A 17,242-nucleotide genomic window follows, 5' to 3' on the forward strand; every position below is an offset into this window, starting at 1 on the left:
CTCAGGAACATTCATTGTCATCTTGGTAAGCAACTCCAGTGTATATTTGGCCTTGTGTTTTAGGTTATTGTCCTTCTGAAATGTGAATTTGTCTCCCAGTGTATAAGACACAGGAAAGCCAACTGAACTAGGTTTTCCTCTAGGATTTTGCCTGTAATTAGCTCTATTCCATTTGTTTTTATCCTAAAAAAATATATATAATCCTTGCCAGTGACAAGCATACCCATAACATGATGCAGCCACCACCATGCTTGAAAATATAAAGACTGGTACTCAGTGATGTGTTGTGTTGGATTTGCCCCAAATATAACGCTTTGTGTTCAGGACTTAAAGTTAATTTCTTTGCCACATTTTTTTGCAGTTTTACTTTAGTGCCTTACTGCAAACTGGATGCATGTTTTGGAATATTTTCATTCTGTACAGGCTTCCTTCGTTTCACTCTGTCATTTAGGTTAGTATTGTAGAGTAACTACAATGTTGTTGATCCATCCTCCGTTTTCCCCTATCACAGCCATAAAACGCATAAAAACTGTTTTAATGTCACTATTGGCCTCATGTTGAAATCCCTGAGCGGTTTCCTTCCTCTCCTGCAACTGAGTTAGAAAGGACGTCTGTATCTTTGTAGTGAATGGGTTTACTGATACACCATCCAAAGTGGAATTAAAAACTTCACCGTGCTTAAAGGGATATTCAATGTCTGCTTAAAAAAATACATCTACCAATAGGTTCCCTTCCTTGTGAGGCATTGGAAAATATTACGGGGTATTGTGTGTAGGCCAAACACATAAAGTCTCAATTTAATCCATTTCATTTTCAGGCCTTCAACACAACAAAATGTGGAAAAAGTGAAGGGGTGCGAATACTTTTAATGATAACTAAACTCATGCATTAGCATCATTCATATGATCTGAGGGAATACTGGATAATCAATAACCATGCATTGCCATCAAGAAAAGCCAACATTATCTATTCATGCATGAGTAATAGCTAAGTAATAACTGATCTCAACAATTAGTCTATTGATTGGTTATTGCCATAGTATATTCATTTATATAGGTCAATGATATGAACTTGCAGAACCATAATCGACTAGACTGGATAGTGTACAGTAGCTACATCAGAGGGAGTGTTGACGATTTTGTGGTGACGTAATTTGGTATATGGGTCCCACGGACAGAGGGGGTGAGCAGCCAGTGATCCACCGGCATCATGGCTTCCACATTGGATATGAAGTGTTTTTAGCACACCCTAGAAGAAAATAGCCATTCATTGTTGAAAATCTGAGCCCATTCTAGTCTCATATTGGGACTGAGGGTCCGTGCCGCCCTCTTCTCTCCCTCGACCGCCTCTAGAAGGAGGATCTTCAGTGTTTTTATTGTGAGTTTTCATCCATAAATCGTGGAAGATGGCCGACGTACCGGCGGAGTGCACCATCAAAGTGATGTGCCGTTTCAGGCCCTTGAATAGTTCAGAAGTGACCAGAGGGGACAAATACATACCTAAGTTTCAAGGGGAAGACCATGTGGTCGTCGGGGTAAGTTGGTTTGTCATATTTCTTTTGTCTGCAAACGAGTGTCCTCTGTGACAGTCTGCGCTGCGCCATTGACACGGTGATCGGCTCGGCCAGCAGTGTCACTAGTGTGTTAGCGTAGCTAGCTAGCTGGCTAACTGACCTACCTGTCCACCCGCATCAGCTGTGTAGCGTTAAACGTTAGCACTAAGCTAGTTCACCCACACCATCACCGATCGGAAACAGGACACTATTGATTGCTAGCCAGTCACGTTTGTATCGTTAGCTAGCTGTATTTCTCTGCTTTACCGAGTCAACTTTTGTCATCGCAATGAACTAATCTTGCCGTGTCAGGTAACGTTAGCTACTGTAGCTGGTCAGTCAGCTGTCATCCAACAACAACAATGACAGGCAAGTGCTAGCTAACTTTAGCTAGCTAACTACAGTACCAACAACATGAGCTAACGTTGCGTTCAAAATAAATACTCATCATTTTTCAGTTAACACTCAACACCTGCTGGGAGTTCATCTCTAGCTATCCAGCTAACTTTAGGCCAGCTGAGATGGCAGTGGCAGTTTATCTGGCCTAAAGTTAGCTACACCCAGACGCAAAGATGGTGCAGAATTTGACTAGTTAGCTACTGTAACTGTTTCATCAACAAGATCACTGACAAGCCAGCTCCGACGACCGCCGCTGGGCCCAGTTGATTTATTTAGTCAAACCAAGACTGTTGTGCGGTACGTTACAAGACTAGAGTAGCCAAGTGCGGTACTGTATGAGGAGCAGAATTTACAATTTAGACACAACACATTTAATTAACTCGTAACCACTGTTACATTAGTAGATGTTTGTACGGTCTGTAGCTACAATGTCTGTTAATGTTGTTATAACGGCGGGTAGTGACATACATTTCTTCAAATGAGTGTAGTGCACTTAGGTAGCTACATCAGTTATTATCTCTGAAAATATCTGGTTAAAGTTACCACCACTGGCCCATTACTAAGTGGATTCAGGAAATGGCAGTTTGTTTGTTTTCTGTAGTCATCTGTCTGCACTCAAATGTCACTATATTCTCTATGTAGTGCACTACTTTTGACCAGAGCTCTATGGGGTGTATATAGGCAATAGGGTGTCATTTGGGACATACCCTTGACACCAGATAAGGATAATTAAATGGGTGCCACTCTGTTATGACAAAAGAAGGAAATGCCTTCCACACAAAGGGGTGCTTGAAGTTTAAAAAAAATAGTTTTATATTGTTCTCTCTAGACATAATCCCTTTCCTTGATCTGTGGGGAAATTGGTTTAAAAGAACTTGTCTGTACATGTCATATCATGCCATCTTTTCATATTTGCACTGTAGGCCAGAAGAGAATAAGCGCTAGATGAGGTATGACCACCTTTAGTCAGTGTTCAGACAGAGCCATGGACTTTGATTCCCTGGTCTGGACACACCTCACCAACGCCAACAAAATTAAGTCTAGAAAGGTTTATATAGTAGGCTACAAATAGCAAGCCGTTGTAGTTCTGTAACTTATTTGCACTGAGTGCATGTCCTTGCACATCTTCATCTTCAACTTCCCCTTTTACACTCCCGAGTGGCGCGGCGGTCTAAGGCACTGCTTCTCAGTGCAAGAGGCGTCACTACAGACACCCTGGTTCGAAACCAGGCTGTATCACAACCGGCTGTGATTGGGAGTCCCATAGGGCGGCGCACAATTGGCCCAGCATCGTCCGGATTTGGCCGGTGTAGGCCGTCATTGTAAATAACAATTTGTTCTGAACTGACTTGCCTACTAGTCAAATAAAAAATGTAAAAAACAACACAGTAAGTTTGTATATTTTAAATGTGGGTAGTACATACCACCACTATACACAACAATATCACGCTTGTAGGACTTGGCCTAGATTTGACTTTGTACTGGTACCCTCTGTATATAGCCTCACTACTGTTATTTTATTGTTGCTCTTTTGTTATTATTCTATTTTCAATTTAAATGTTTTCTTTCTTTCTTTTTGACTATAGTTTATTTTAGTAAATACTTTCTTAACACGTATTATTCTTAAAACTGCATTGTTGGTTAAGGGCTTGTAAGTAAACATTTCACTGTAAGGTCAACATCTGTTGTATTCAGGGCATGTCACAAATTAAATTTGATTTGAAGACTGAATAAAGAATGACATCATCATTCATGGGAAACACAGTATGATGACATCATGGCCATTGGCCACTGAAAGGGATGGTCAGTGGGGATATATAGTATATATTTGGGCCAGGTGTGGATCTGAGCTGGCATAATGGAACCTCAGCCACAAAGTTGGAAGACAATAATCTATTATAGCTATTATAGCGATAAAAAGTGATGGCTGTCTCCAGTGCTTGTTTTTGTTGACATTTTCAGTGCTTGTGATGTCATTACTTTCCCAGCGTATTATCAGAGCTTAGACCTCTTTTTCTGTCCAATCAGAGCTTAGGCCTCTCTCTCTGTCCAATCAGAGCTTAGGCCTCTCTGTCTCTGTCCAATTGCGCGCGCGCACACACACACACACACACACACACACACACACACACAGCTGGCCCCCTGGGTAATCCCCTTGTCTTTCTCCTGGCAACCAGCTGTTCCACCAATCAGAGCGAGTTCTGTTGGGTGCGGCTGTGTGCTTCCTCTGGGTTGGTGGGACTGTCTAGTGATTATTATTATTATAATGCTTGTTTCTTTCACGGATGCACCTATCCAGGGTGACTGACTCTAACTCACTTAGCTCATATTTTGTATCTATTTGAAACAATCCACTGTATTAATATAAAACCTCAACGGCAACATCTGTCCACTCCCTAGGCTTGGGACAAGTACCACACAGACAGTTTATCTCTGCTCTGATGTTCTTGGCACAGTGCAAACCAGGGGAGCTGAGATGGTGGGACAGATGATGCTTACACCTGGAACCTTGAACATACTGTATTTTTTTTTACTTCTCTCAGTCCTGATAGGCAGTCGTGAACCTTAACCAGTCAACTATTCAGAACCAGGATGTAGCCTCGACAATCTCAGTCAGCTTGGTACAGCAGTGGAGATGGAAGAAACTAAACTAACAGTCTTCCCTCCAGTCTCCGAGGAGACAGAGAGACAGAGAGAGTAGTTGACTAGATCTAGAATAGAAAATGCAGGGGTGAATTATTCAGGCTTCTATTACTGCCCTGACTGTCAGTCCTGCTGCTGGTGCTGCTCACGTAGAGAGAGCGATCACGTCAGCCTCCCAGGGTAGGATGCTGTCACATGATTCCACCATCTCCATACAGCTATACATGCACGCACGCGCACACGCACACGCACACACACACACACGCACGCACGCGCGCACACACACACACACACACACACACACACACACACAGCACCGTGAGAGTGTGCTACTTTTAGATTCAGCAGTGGAAACTAACAAAAGATAGGTGGAGGAGAGAGGAGGGAGGGAGGGAGGGAAGAGGAGTGAGGGTAGGGAGGGAGGGGAGGGAGGAAGGGAAGAGGAGTGAGGGAGGGAGGGAAGAGGAGTGAGGGAGGGAGTGGAGGGTAGAGGAGTGAGGGAGGGAGTGGAGGGAAGAGGAGTGAGGGAGGGAGTGGAGGGAAGAGGAGTGAGGGAGGGGAGGGAAGAGGAGTGAGGGAGGGGAGGGAAGAGGAGTGAGGGAGGGAGGGAAGAGGAGTGAGGGAGGAGAAGGAAGAGGAGTGAGTGAGTGAGGGAGGGAAGAGGGGTGAGGGAGGGAAAGAGGAGTGAGGGAGGAAGAGGAGTGAAGAAGAGATGAGAGAGAAAGGCTTCCACTATCAAATCACATTTTATTGGTCACATACACATGGTTAGCATGTTAATGCAAGTGTAGTGAAATGCTTGTGTTTCTAGTTCCGACAGTGCAGTAATATCTAACAAATTCACAACGACTACCTTATACACACAATGTAAGGGGAGGGAATAAGAATATGTACATAAAAATATATGGATGCGCGATGGCCGTGCGGCATAGGCAAGATGCAATAGATGGTCTAAAATACAGTATATACATATGAGATGAGTAATGTAGGATATGTAAACATTATTAAAGTGGCGTTATTTAAAATGACTGGTGATACCTTTATTAAATCCATTTCTTAAAGTGTCCAGTGATTTTAGTCTGTATGTAGGCAGCAGCATCTCTGTGTTAGTGATGGCTGTTTAACAGTCAGATGGCCTTTAGATAGAAGCTATTTTTCAGTCTCTCAGTCCCAGCTTTGATGCACCTGTACTGACCTCGCCTTCTGGATGATAGTGGGGTCAACAGGCAGTGGCTCGGTTGGTTGTTGTCCTTGATGATCTTTTTGGTCTTCCTGTGACATCGGGTGGTGTAGGTGTCCTAGAGGGCAGGTAGTTTGTCCCCGGAAATGCGTTGTGCAGACCGCACTACCCTCTGGAGTGCCTTGCGGTTGAGGGCGGTGCTGGTGCTGGTTTTAGGTGACAAGCCAAATTTCTTCAGCCTCCTGAGGTTGAAGAGGTGCTGTTGCGCCTTCTTCACCACACTACAGTGCCTTGCGAAAGTATTCGGCCCCCTTGAACTTTGCGACCTTTTGCCACATTTCAGGCTTCAAACATAAAGATATAAAACTGTATTTTTTTGTGAAGAATCAACAACAAGTGGGACACAATCATGAAGTGGAACGACATTTATTGGATATTTCAAACTTTTTTAACAAATCAAAAACGGAAAAATTGGGCGTGCAAAATTAGAGATTAGATCCCATGTCCAGGGTGGAGATCCAAACAAAGGTTCCGCTTCGGGAAAGACGTATTCCTGGTCGTAATGTTGGTAAATTGACGTCACTTTTATATCCAATAGTTTTTTGCTTAATAACACTTGAGGTTTTCTGGGCTAAAAATGTAAGAAATAATACATTAAAAAATGAATTACTGCATAGTTTCCTAAGAACGTGAAGCGAGGCGACCATCTCGCAGCACTAGGATTTAAACTGGGTATATACTTTCCAGGCAGTTATTACCATTCTATTGCCTAGTAAATACAGAGTCTATAGGGGGGGAGGGGGGGATCCAGTTGGCTAAAGCACTTCCACCCCCTGGGGCTGTTTATTCTGCACTCTGGGTGATCTTGTATTTATCACTGGCCTGATCAATAGATGTGTTTGTACATTCGAGACAAATCAGATTTTCCCAAGGCAGACCAAGAAGCCAGTAGTAGTGTCTGTGAAAGACATCACTTATAAATACTAGAACAATGGTTTCACTGTGTCATCTCCACTGAGTAATAATTACTCTTTCAGGCTGCAGTGTAGTGGAGGTAAAGGATCACTGCCTTCCAGACTCATGAGAACTTTGAACTTGGGCTGTACTACTGATAGTGAGGACAGGCCCAGCCTAATGTTGTCAGTACTGCAGTGTAAGTCTGGCTAGGTTGTGTTTTGTTGTGGCTGGCTGTGCCCCATCTTGTGACTGATCAGTGGGTCAGGTCAGGTGATGTCCTGTACGGATAACTCTGTGGTTCTGAGTAGTGAGCAGTGTTATAGCTGCTGTCCTGAATAGAGAGGTTCCTCGGAGCACAAACCCACATTTGCCTTTCGCTGTTCTACTGTGCTGCATTGATGTACAGTACCAGTCAAAAAGTTTGGGACACCTACTCATTCAAGGGTTTTTCTTTATTTTTAATATTTTCTACATAATATTTTCTACATAAATATGGAATCATGTAGTAACTAGAGGTCGACCGATTATGATTTTTCGACGAAGATACCGATTATTGGAGGACCAAAAAAGCAGATACCATTTAATTGGCCGATTTTTACATATACAGTTGAAGTCGGAAGTTTACATACACCTTAGCCAAATACATTTAAACACAGTTTTTTCCCATTCCTGACATTTAATCCTAGTAAAAATATCCACATACTTTTCCTGCCTCATGATGCCATCTATTTTGTGACGTGCACCAGTCCCTCCTGCAGCAAAGCACCCCCACAACATGATGCTACCACCCCCGTGCTTCACCGTTGGGATGGTGTTCTTCGGCTTGCAAGCCTCCCCCTTTTTCCTCCAAATATAATGATGGTCATTATGACCAAACAGTTCTATTTTTTTTTCATCAGACCAGAGGACATTTCTCCAAAAAGTATGATTTTTGTCCCTATGTGCAGTTGCAAACCGTAGTCTGACTTTTTTATGGCGGTTTTGGAGCAGTGGCTTCTTCATTGCTGAGCGGCCTTTCAGGTTTTGTCGATATAGGACTCGTTAAACTGTTGATATAGATACTTTTGTACCTGTTACCTCCAGCATCTTCACAAGGTCCTTTGCTGTTGTTCTGGGATTGATTTGCACTTTTCGCACCAAAGTACGTTCATCTCTAGGAGACAGAACGCGTCTCCTTCCTGAGTGGTATGACGGCTGTGTGGTCCCATGGTGTTTATACTTGCGTACTATTGTTTGTACAGATGAACGTGGTACCTTCAGGCATTTGGAAATTGCTCCCAATGATGAACCAGACTTGTGGAGGTCTGCAAAAAAAATTTATAAGGTCTTGGCTGATTTCTTTTGATTTCCCATGATGTCAAGCAGAGGCACTGAGTTTGAAGGTAGGCCCACAGGTACACCTCCAATTGACTCAAATGATGTCAATTAGCCTATCAGAAGCTTCTAAAGCATGACATCATTTTCTGGAATTTCCAAAGCTGTTTAAATGCACAGTCAACTTAGTGTATGTAAACTTCTGACCCACTGGAATTGTGATACAATCTGTAAACAATTGTTGGAAAAATGACTTGTGTCATGCACACAGTAGATGTCCTAACCCACTTGCCAAAACTATATTTTGTTAACAAGACATTTGTGAAGTGGTTGAAAAACAAGTTTTATTGACTCCAACCTAAGTGTCTGTAAACTTCTGACTTCAACTGTATTTGTAATAATGACAATTACAACAATACTGAATGAATAATGAACCCTTTTATTTTGACTTAATGCATGAATAAAATGTATTTAGTCTCAAATAAATACTGAAACATGTTCAATTTGGTTTAAATAATGCAAAAACACAGTGTTGGAGAAGAAAGTAAAATTGCAATATGTGCCATGTAAAAAAGCTAACGTTTAAGTTCCTTGCTCAGAACATGAGAACATATGAAAGCTGGTGGTTCCTTTTAACATGAGTCTTCAATATTCCCAGGTAAGAAGTTTTAGGTTGTAGTTATTATAGGAATTATAGGACTATTTCTCTCTATACCATTTGTATTTCATAATCCTTTGACTATTGGATGTTCTTATAGGCACTTTAGTATTACCAGTCTAATCTCGGGAGTTGATTAAGCTTGAAGTCATAAACAGCGCTGTGTGTCAAGCTGTGTGTCAAGCAAAGAGCTGCTCTCAAACGCAGTAAATTGCTGTTTGAATGAATGCTTACGAGCCTGCTGCTGCCTACCACCGCTCAGTCAGACTGCTCTATCAAATATCAAATCATAGACTTAATTATAATATATACACAGAAATTAGAAGCCTTTGGTCATTAATACGGTAATACGGTAAAATCCGGAAACTATTTCGAAAACAAAACGTTTATTCTTTCAGTGAAATACGGAACCGTTCTGTATGTTATCTAACGGGTGGCATCCATCAGTCTAAATATTGCTGTTACATTGCACAACCTTCAATGTTATGTCATAATTATGTAAAATTCTGGCAACCAAATTACGGTCTTTGTTAGGAAGAAACACAGTTCACAACGAGCCAGGTGGCCCAAACTGCTGCATATACCCTGACTCTGCTTGCACTGAACGCAAGAGAAGTAACACAATTTCCCTAGTTAATATTGCTTGCTAACATGTATTTATTTTAAGTAAATATGCAGGTTTAAAAATATATACTTCTGTGTATTGTTTTTAAGGAAGGCATTGATGTTTATAGTTAGGTACATTTGTGCAACGAATGTGCTTTTTTTGCGAATGCACTTTTGTTAAATCATCACCCGTTTGGCGAAGCTGAATTAGGCAGTGATCTGATGATAAATTAACAGTCACCGACTTGATTATGTAGTTAACTAGTGATTATGTGAAGATTGATAGTTTTTTTATAAGATATGTTTAATGCTAGCTTGCAACTTACCTTGGCTCATTGCAGCCACAAGGTCCTTTTGACGCTGCACTCGCGTAACAGGTGGTCAGCCTTCCACGCAGTTTCCTCATGGATTGCAATGTAATATTAATTGGCATCCAAAAAGGACGATTATCGATTGTTATGAAAACTTGAAATCGGCCCTAATTAATCGGCCATGCCGATTTAATCGGTCGACCTCTAGTAGTAACTGAAAAATTGTTAAACAAATCAAAATATATTTTAGATTCTTCAAAGTAGCCAATAGTTCTCCCACTTAAAAGGATGAGAGGCCTGTAAATCTTCATCATAGGTACACTTCAACTATGACAGACAAAATTAGAAAAAAAATCTAGAAAATCACATTGTAGGATTTTTAATGAATTTATTTGCAAATTATGGTGGAAAATAAGTATGGCTGGCATGGAGGGTCACCGGGGGTTTATTAGTGTGTGTATGTGCAGCTGATCACAGTGATGCTTTAACACTGATATGGTGTCCCATGAGGCTCAGTTGGTATAGTATGGCACTTGCAACTTCTCTGAATATTATTATTATTATTATTATTTAACCTTTATTTAACTAGGCAAGTCAGTTAAGAACACAGTCTTATTTACAATGACGACCAAACCCGGATGACGCTGGACCAATAGTACCTTTAGATAGCTCATCTGCAGCGTATAGCCCCTTACTGTGGGACACTTTATGCTGAGTCTTATGATGGAATAGGAAGTGTTTAAATTGAATGTCAGACAGACAGTTGTGAAACTTATTCTCTAATTTATTTTTCTCTCTCTGTCTCTCTGTCTCTCTCTGTCTCTCTGTCTCTGTCTCTCTCTGTCTCTCTGTCTCTGTCACTCTGTCTCTGTCTCTCTCTCTCTGTCTCTCTGTCTCTCTGTCTCTGTCTCTCTGTCTCTCTCTCTGTCTCTCTCTCTGTCTCTCTCTGTGTCTCTCTCTCTCTCTCTGTCTCTGTCTCTCTGTCTCTGTCTCTGTCTCTCTGTCTCTCTGTCTCTCTCTGTCTCTCTGTCTCTCTCTGTCTCTGTCTCTCTGTCTCTGTCTCTCTCTGTCTCTGTCGCTCTGTCTCTCTGTCTCTCTTTGTGTCTCTGTCTCTCTGTCTCTGTGTCTCTCTCTGTCTCTCTCTGTCTCTGTCTCTCTGTCTCTGTCTCTCTGTCTCTCTCTGCCTCGCAGAGCAAACCGTTCCAGTTTGACAGAGTGTTCCAGCCCAATACGACACAGGAGCAAGTATACAACGCCTGCGCCCAGAAGATCGTCAAAGGTGAGCTCTGCTCAGACATTGTTTATGAACACTCTGCTCTACTGTAGATGTTTGTTAACCCCTAAGGTCGATGTCCATGCCCCCGCAGAAATCTAATTAGCATAATACAAAAATCTCAATTTAAAATGTGTCAGTTTAAGCAGGAGATATGTTTTTTTTTTTGCATTGCGTCTCAAACCACCACATCCACCATGTCTCACTTCCACATCTTCGGTGAAAGCTGACAGAGCTCGAGCGGTGTTTGTCAGACCGTGAGACATCCCCAAAAAAACGGTTCTCTCACAAAATCGTCTGTAGCGTCTGAACAGTTTAGCTTACAAACTATTATGAGATATGAGACTCTCACAAACACAACGATGTTCTCCGTTGTACTGTACGACACTCACAAGCGTCTTGGGACTCGTCTGAAGTAGCATCCTAACATTTTGGGCTACACAGTAATAATACACTAATATACATCTGTGCAAAGGTGGGACTATCACGAACACGTCCATGTCGGCTGTGTTGCTCTAGGACGCCCACAGGCCTCACAAGACTCATCTGGGTCCCTCGGTACCAGTTTAAAAAATGTATGGAAGTATACTGTATATGGAGACTGTTTACTGCCCAAAGTATTGGGTTAAATACATGTAAATAGAACCCGCAGAGTTCCTCTGTCCAGTGTCTGTGTTCTTTTGCCCGTCTTAATCTTTTATTTTTATTGGCCAGTCTGAGATATGGCTTTTTCTTTGCAACTCTGCCTGTAAGGCCAGCATCCCGGAGTCGCCTCTTCACTGTTGATGTTGAGACTGGTGTTTTGCGGGTACTATTTAATGAAGCTGTCAGCTGAGGACTTGTGAGGCGTCTGTTTCTCAAACTAAACACCCTGATGTACTTCTCCTCTTGCTCAGTTGTGCACTGGGGCCTCCCACTCCTCTTACTATTCTGGTTAGAGTCCGTTTGCACTGTTCTGTGAAGGGAGTAGTACACAGCATTGTACGAGATCTTCAGTTTCTTTGTAATTTCTCGCATGGAATAGCCTTCATTTCTCAGAACAAGAATAGACTGACGGGTTTCAGAAGAAAGGTATTTGTTTCTGGACATTTTGAGCCTGTAATCGAACCCACAAATGCTGATGCTCCAGATACTCAACTAGTCTAAAGAAGGCCAGTTTTATTGCTTTAACATAATTGCAAAAGTGTTTTCTAATGATCAACTAGCCTTTTTAAATGATAAACTTGGATTAGCTAACACAACGTGCCATTGAAACACAGGAGTGATGGTTGCTGATAATGGGCCTCTGTACACCTATGTAGATATTCCATTAAAAATCAGCCGTTTCCAGCTACAGTAGTCATTTACAACATTAACAATGTCTACACTGTATTTATGATCAATTTGATGTAATTTTAATGGAAAAAAAATAGCTTTTCTTTCAAAAACAGGAACATTTCTAAGTGACACCAAACTTTTGCACTGTAGTGTGTGTCTGTGCATTTCTTTGTGTGTGTGTATTTCTGTCTGTGTGTGTGTGTATTTCTTTGTGTGTGTGTGTGTATTTCTGTCTGTGTGTGTGTGTGTATTTCTGTCTGTGTGTGTGTGTGTGTATTTCTTTGTGTGTGTGAGTGTATTTCTTTGTGTCTGTGTATTTCTGTCTGTGTGTGTATTTCTGTCTGTGTGTGTATTTCTGTCTGTGTGTGTGTGTGTATTTCTGTCTGTGTGTGTGTGTGTATTTCTGTCTGTGTGTGTGTGTGTATTTCTGTCTGTGTGTGTGTGTGTATTTCTTTGTGTGTGTGTATTTCTGTCTGTGTGTGTGTGTATTTCTGTCTGTGTGTGTGTGTGTATTTCTGTCTGTGTGTGTGTGTGTATTTCTTTGTGTGTGTGTATTTCTTTGTGTGTGTGTGTATTTCTGTCTGTGTGTGTATTTCTGTCTGTGTGTGTGTGTGTGTGTATTTCTGTCTGTGTGTGTGTGTGTATTTCTTTGTGTGTGTGTATTTCTGTCTGTGTGTGTGTGTGTATTTCTTTGTGTGTGTGTATTTCTGTCTGTGTGTGTGTGTGTATTTCTTTGTGTGTGTGTATTTCTGTCTGTGTGTGTGTGTATTTCTTTGTGTGTGTGTATTTCTTTGTGTGTGTGTATTTCTGTCTGTGTGTGTGTGTATTTCTTTGTGTGTGTGTGTATTTCTGTCTGTGTGTGTATTTCTGTCTGTGTGTGTGTGTGTGTGTATTTCTGTCTGTGTGTGTGTGTGTATTTCTTTGTGTGTGTGTATTTCTGTCTGTGTGTGTGTGTATTTCTTTGTGTGTGTGTATTTCTGTCTGTGTGTGTGTGCATTTCTTTGTGTGTGTGTATTTCTGTCTGTGTGTGTGTGTGTATTTCTGTCTGTGTGTGTGTGTGTATTTCTGTCTGTGTGTGTGTGTATTTCTTTGTGTGTGTGTATTTCTGTCTGTGTGTGTGTGTGTATTTCTTTGTGTGTGTGTATTTCTGTCTGTGTGTGTGTGTATTTCTTTGTGTGTGTGTATTTCTGTCTGTGTGTGTGTGCATTTCTTTGTGTGTGTGTATTTCTGTCTGTGTGTGTGTGTGTATTTCTGTCTGTGTGTGTGTGTGTATTTCTGTCTGTGTGTGTATTTCTGTCTGTGTGTGTGTGTGTATTTCTTTGTGTGTGTGTGTGTATTTCTGTCTGTGTGTGTATTTCTGTCTGTGTGTGTGTGTGTATTTCTGTCTGTGTGTGTGTGTGTATTTCTTTGTGTCTGTGTATTTCTTTGTGTGTGTGTGTGTATTTCTTTGTGTGTGTGTGTGTGTATTTCTGTCTGTGTGTGTGTGTGTATTTCTGTCTGTGTGTGTGTGTGTATTTCTGTCTGTGTGTGTGTGTGTATTTCTTTGTGTCTGTGCATTTCTTTGTGTGTGTGTATATTTCTTTGTGTGTGTGTGTGTTTCGGGGGATTTGGGTACATTTCCATCTTGGATTAACATTGATTCCTCTTCTTCTTCCAGATGTTCTGGAGGGGTACAACGGGACAATATTTGCATATGGACAGACGTCATCCGGCAAAACCCACACGATGGAGGGAAACCTTCATGACACAGATGGGATGGGGATCATCCCCAGGATAGTACAGGACATCTTTAACTACATCTACTCTATGGACGAGAACCTGGAGTTCCACATCAAGGTAACTACTGGCTAGAGCTCTACTACATCAGAACATAGAGTTCTACATCAAGGTAGCTACTGGCTACGGCTCTACTAGACAGAACATAGAGTTCTACATCAAGGTAGCTACTGGCTACGGCTCTACTACATCAGAGTTGAATTGCTTTACAGTAGCTAGTTGAAAGACATTCAGTAGAATCACTTTAGTTGACAGGGTTTTAAGACCTGTTGATTTGTCTCTCTGGATACTTTCTAATGAGACACTCCTCTTATTTTCCAGGTTTCATATTATGAAATTTACTTGGACAAGATTCGGGACCTCTTGGATAGTAAGTCTTAAGCAGAGTGAACACAGCATGTGTCCTAAATGGAAGGCCTATTACCTACGTAGTGCACTACTTTAGACCAAAGCCCCATGGGCCCTAGTTAAAACTAGTGCACTACGTAGGGAATAAGGTGCCATTTAGGACACGTCATGTATAGCGTGCCTCTACTCCTGGCTTGTGGCCATGCTGGTGTGTATAATTGGCTAGTTTACATCGCTGTCTGTTAAAAGGAGCTGATTGATGAAATGTTGCCTGTTGAAACAGGAAAGGGTGGATAGTGGTGTTCAGGACATCAGCTGGAAATGTTGTTACTGATATTAGAATGAATAGTCTGTTCATGTTTGGACTGAAGAGAAAGAAGGTCTGCATTGTGCCTCTGTAAACATGGTGTATTTGTATCGGTCGTTAAGGACGATACACCCAGTTTGAGCATGAGGTTTCTTCACACACACACAATGATACTTAAATGGCTAGTTCAATCTCCATTTAGACGGGCTTTCTGTTGTGGCTCCAGAACTATCCAGAATAGTCCACAGGAAGAGTGTCTAACTCATTCCATTGAGGGCCTATTGCCTGCAGGTTTTTGTGTTTTTTCCCTTCAGTTAAGATCTAGACAACCATGTGAGGGGAGTTCCTTACTAATTAGTGACCTTAATTCATCAATCAAGTTCAAGGGAGGAATGAAAACCCGCAGACACTCGGCCCTCCGTGGAATGAGGTTGACATCCCTGGTCTAGAGTCTTGACTATGTTGCATGTTTCCTTCTCTCCAGTGTCAAAGACCAACCTGTCAGTGCATGAAGACAAAAACAGAGTTCCCTATGTCAAGGTGAGTCTTTAGTCCAGAAATGAACTAAACGTCCTCACTGAGTTACTCACCCAGTACACTGTCTGAGTTAAGACTGCAGCCACCTAATAACATAAAACATGGTGTCACCTGACATAGACAATGTAGCGATTCCCTATGAAAAGACAGGCTCTGAAGCTACTCAACTGTATGCATGCACCACTCTAACTCTCTTTGGATAAAAGTGACTGCTTAAAGCCATTTATATCACTCTAACTCTCTTTGGATAAAAGTGACTGCTTAAAGCCATTTATATCACTCTAACTCTCTTTGGATAAAAGTGACTGCATAAAGCCATTTATATCACTCTAACTCTCTTTGGATAAAAGTGACTGCTTAAAGCCATTTATATCACTCTCTTAGGATAAAAGTGACTGCATAAAGCCATTTATATCACTCTAACTCTCTTTGGATAAAAGTGACTGCTTAAAGCCATTTATATCACTCTAACTCTCTTAGGATAAAAGTGACTGCTTAAAGCCATTTATATCACTCTAACTCTCTTAGGATAAAAGTGACTGCATAAAGCCATTTATATCACTCTAACTCTTTTAGGATAAAAGTGACTGCTTAAAGCCATTTATATCACTCTAACTCTCTTTGGATAAAAGTGACTGCTTAAAGCCATTTATATCACTCTAACTCTTTTAGGATAAAAGTGACTGCTTAAAGCCATTTATATCACTCTAACTCTCTTAGGATAAAAGTGACTGCATAAAGCCATTTATATCACTCTAACTCTCTTAGGATAAAAGTGACTGCTTAAAGCCATTTATATCACTCTAACTCTCTTTGGATAAAAGTGACTGCTTAAAGCCATTTATATCACTCTAACTCTCTTTGGATAAAAGTGACTGCATAAAGCCATTTATATCACTCTAACTCTCTTAGGATAAAAGTGACTGCATAAAGCCATTTATATCACTCTAACTCTCTTAGGATAAAAGTGACTGCTTAAAGCCATTTATATCACTCTAACTCTCTTTGGATAAAAGTGACTGCTTAAAGCCATTTATATCACTCTAACTCTCTTTGGATAAAAGTGACTGCTTAAAGCCATTTATATCACTCTAACTCTCTTAGGATAAAAGTGACTGCTTAAAGCCATTTATATCACTCTAACTCTCTTAGGATAAAAGTGACTGCATAAAGCCATTTATATCACTCTAACTCTCTTAGGATAAAAGTGACTGCTTAAAGCCATTTATATCACTCTAACTCTCTTTGGATAAAAGTGACTGCTTAAAGCCATTTATATCACTCTAACTCTTTTAGGATAAAAGTGACTGCTTAAAGCCATTTATATCACTCTAACTCTCTTAGGATAAAAGTGACTGCTTAAAGCCATTTATATCACTCTAACTCTCTTAGGATAAAAGTGACTGCATAAAGCCATTTATATCACTCTAACTCTTTTAGGATAAAAGTGACTGCATAAAGCCATTTATATCACTCTAACTCTTTTAGGATAAAAGTGACTGCTTAAAGCCATTTATATCACTCTCTTAGGATAAAAGTGACTGCATAAAGCCATTTATTTGTGTTATTACATTAAGAGTTGATAAGATGGTCCAGTGTCGTCACATCATAGGTTTTCTTTGTCCCCAGGGATGCACTGAGAGATTTGTCTGCAGCCCAGAGGAAGTCATGGACACCATTGATGAAGGCAAATCTAACAGACATGTAGCAGTTACAAGTAAGAGTCCACCCTAAGGTCCATCCCAAATGGCACCCTATTCCCTTTATAGTGCACTACTTTTGAGGGCTCTGATCGATGAAGGGAATAGGGTGCTTTTTCAGACACAACCAGTCTCTATTTGTGTGCTATTATTCTACCTGCCTGATCAGTGCTGATCCCAGATCTGTTGTCTTGTCTCAGACATGAATGAGCACAGCTCCAGAAGTCACAGTATCTTCCAGATCAACGTGAAGCAGGAGAACACTGCTACAGAGCAGAAACTGAGCGGAAAGCTCTACCTCGTCGACCTGGCTGGAAGTGAAAAGGTAGGAAAAGACTATCTGAGGTTAGCTTATTGCAGGTTC

General features: G+C 41.1%; 1 protein-coding gene across 2 annotated transcripts in view; it reads left to right on the forward strand.

The window, feature by feature from the left end:
- Positions 1–1,084: 1,084 nt before the first annotated feature.
- Positions 1,085–17,242, forward strand: part of LOC110530752 (kinesin-1 heavy chain) — a 41,101-nt gene continuing 24,943 nt past the window's right edge. Inside the window, exons 1-7 of one of the 2 annotated variants that reach the window (XM_036986457.2) lie at positions 1,085–1,534; positions 10,812–10,899; positions 13,868–14,046; positions 14,308–14,356; positions 15,126–15,181; positions 16,808–16,895; positions 17,079–17,203. In XM_036986457.2, coding sequence (XP_036842352.1) covers positions 1,406–1,534; positions 10,812–10,899; positions 13,868–14,046; positions 14,308–14,356; positions 15,126–15,181; positions 16,808–16,895; positions 17,079–17,203 — 714 coding nt within the window. In that variant the 5' untranslated portion in view covers positions 1,085–1,405. The remainder of the gene's footprint in view (positions 1,535–10,811; positions 10,900–13,867; positions 14,047–14,307; positions 14,357–15,125; positions 15,182–16,807; positions 16,896–17,078; positions 17,204–17,242) is intronic. The other variant, XM_036986456.2, reaches the window with a different exon arrangement.

The sequence above is a fragment of the Oncorhynchus mykiss genome, chromosome 8 (assembly GCF_057628025.1).
Source record: "Oncorhynchus mykiss isolate SJ-2025 chromosome 8, ASM5762802v1, whole genome shotgun sequence".
Classification (NCBI taxonomy): Eukaryota; Metazoa; Chordata; class Actinopteri; order Salmoniformes; family Salmonidae; genus Oncorhynchus; species Oncorhynchus mykiss.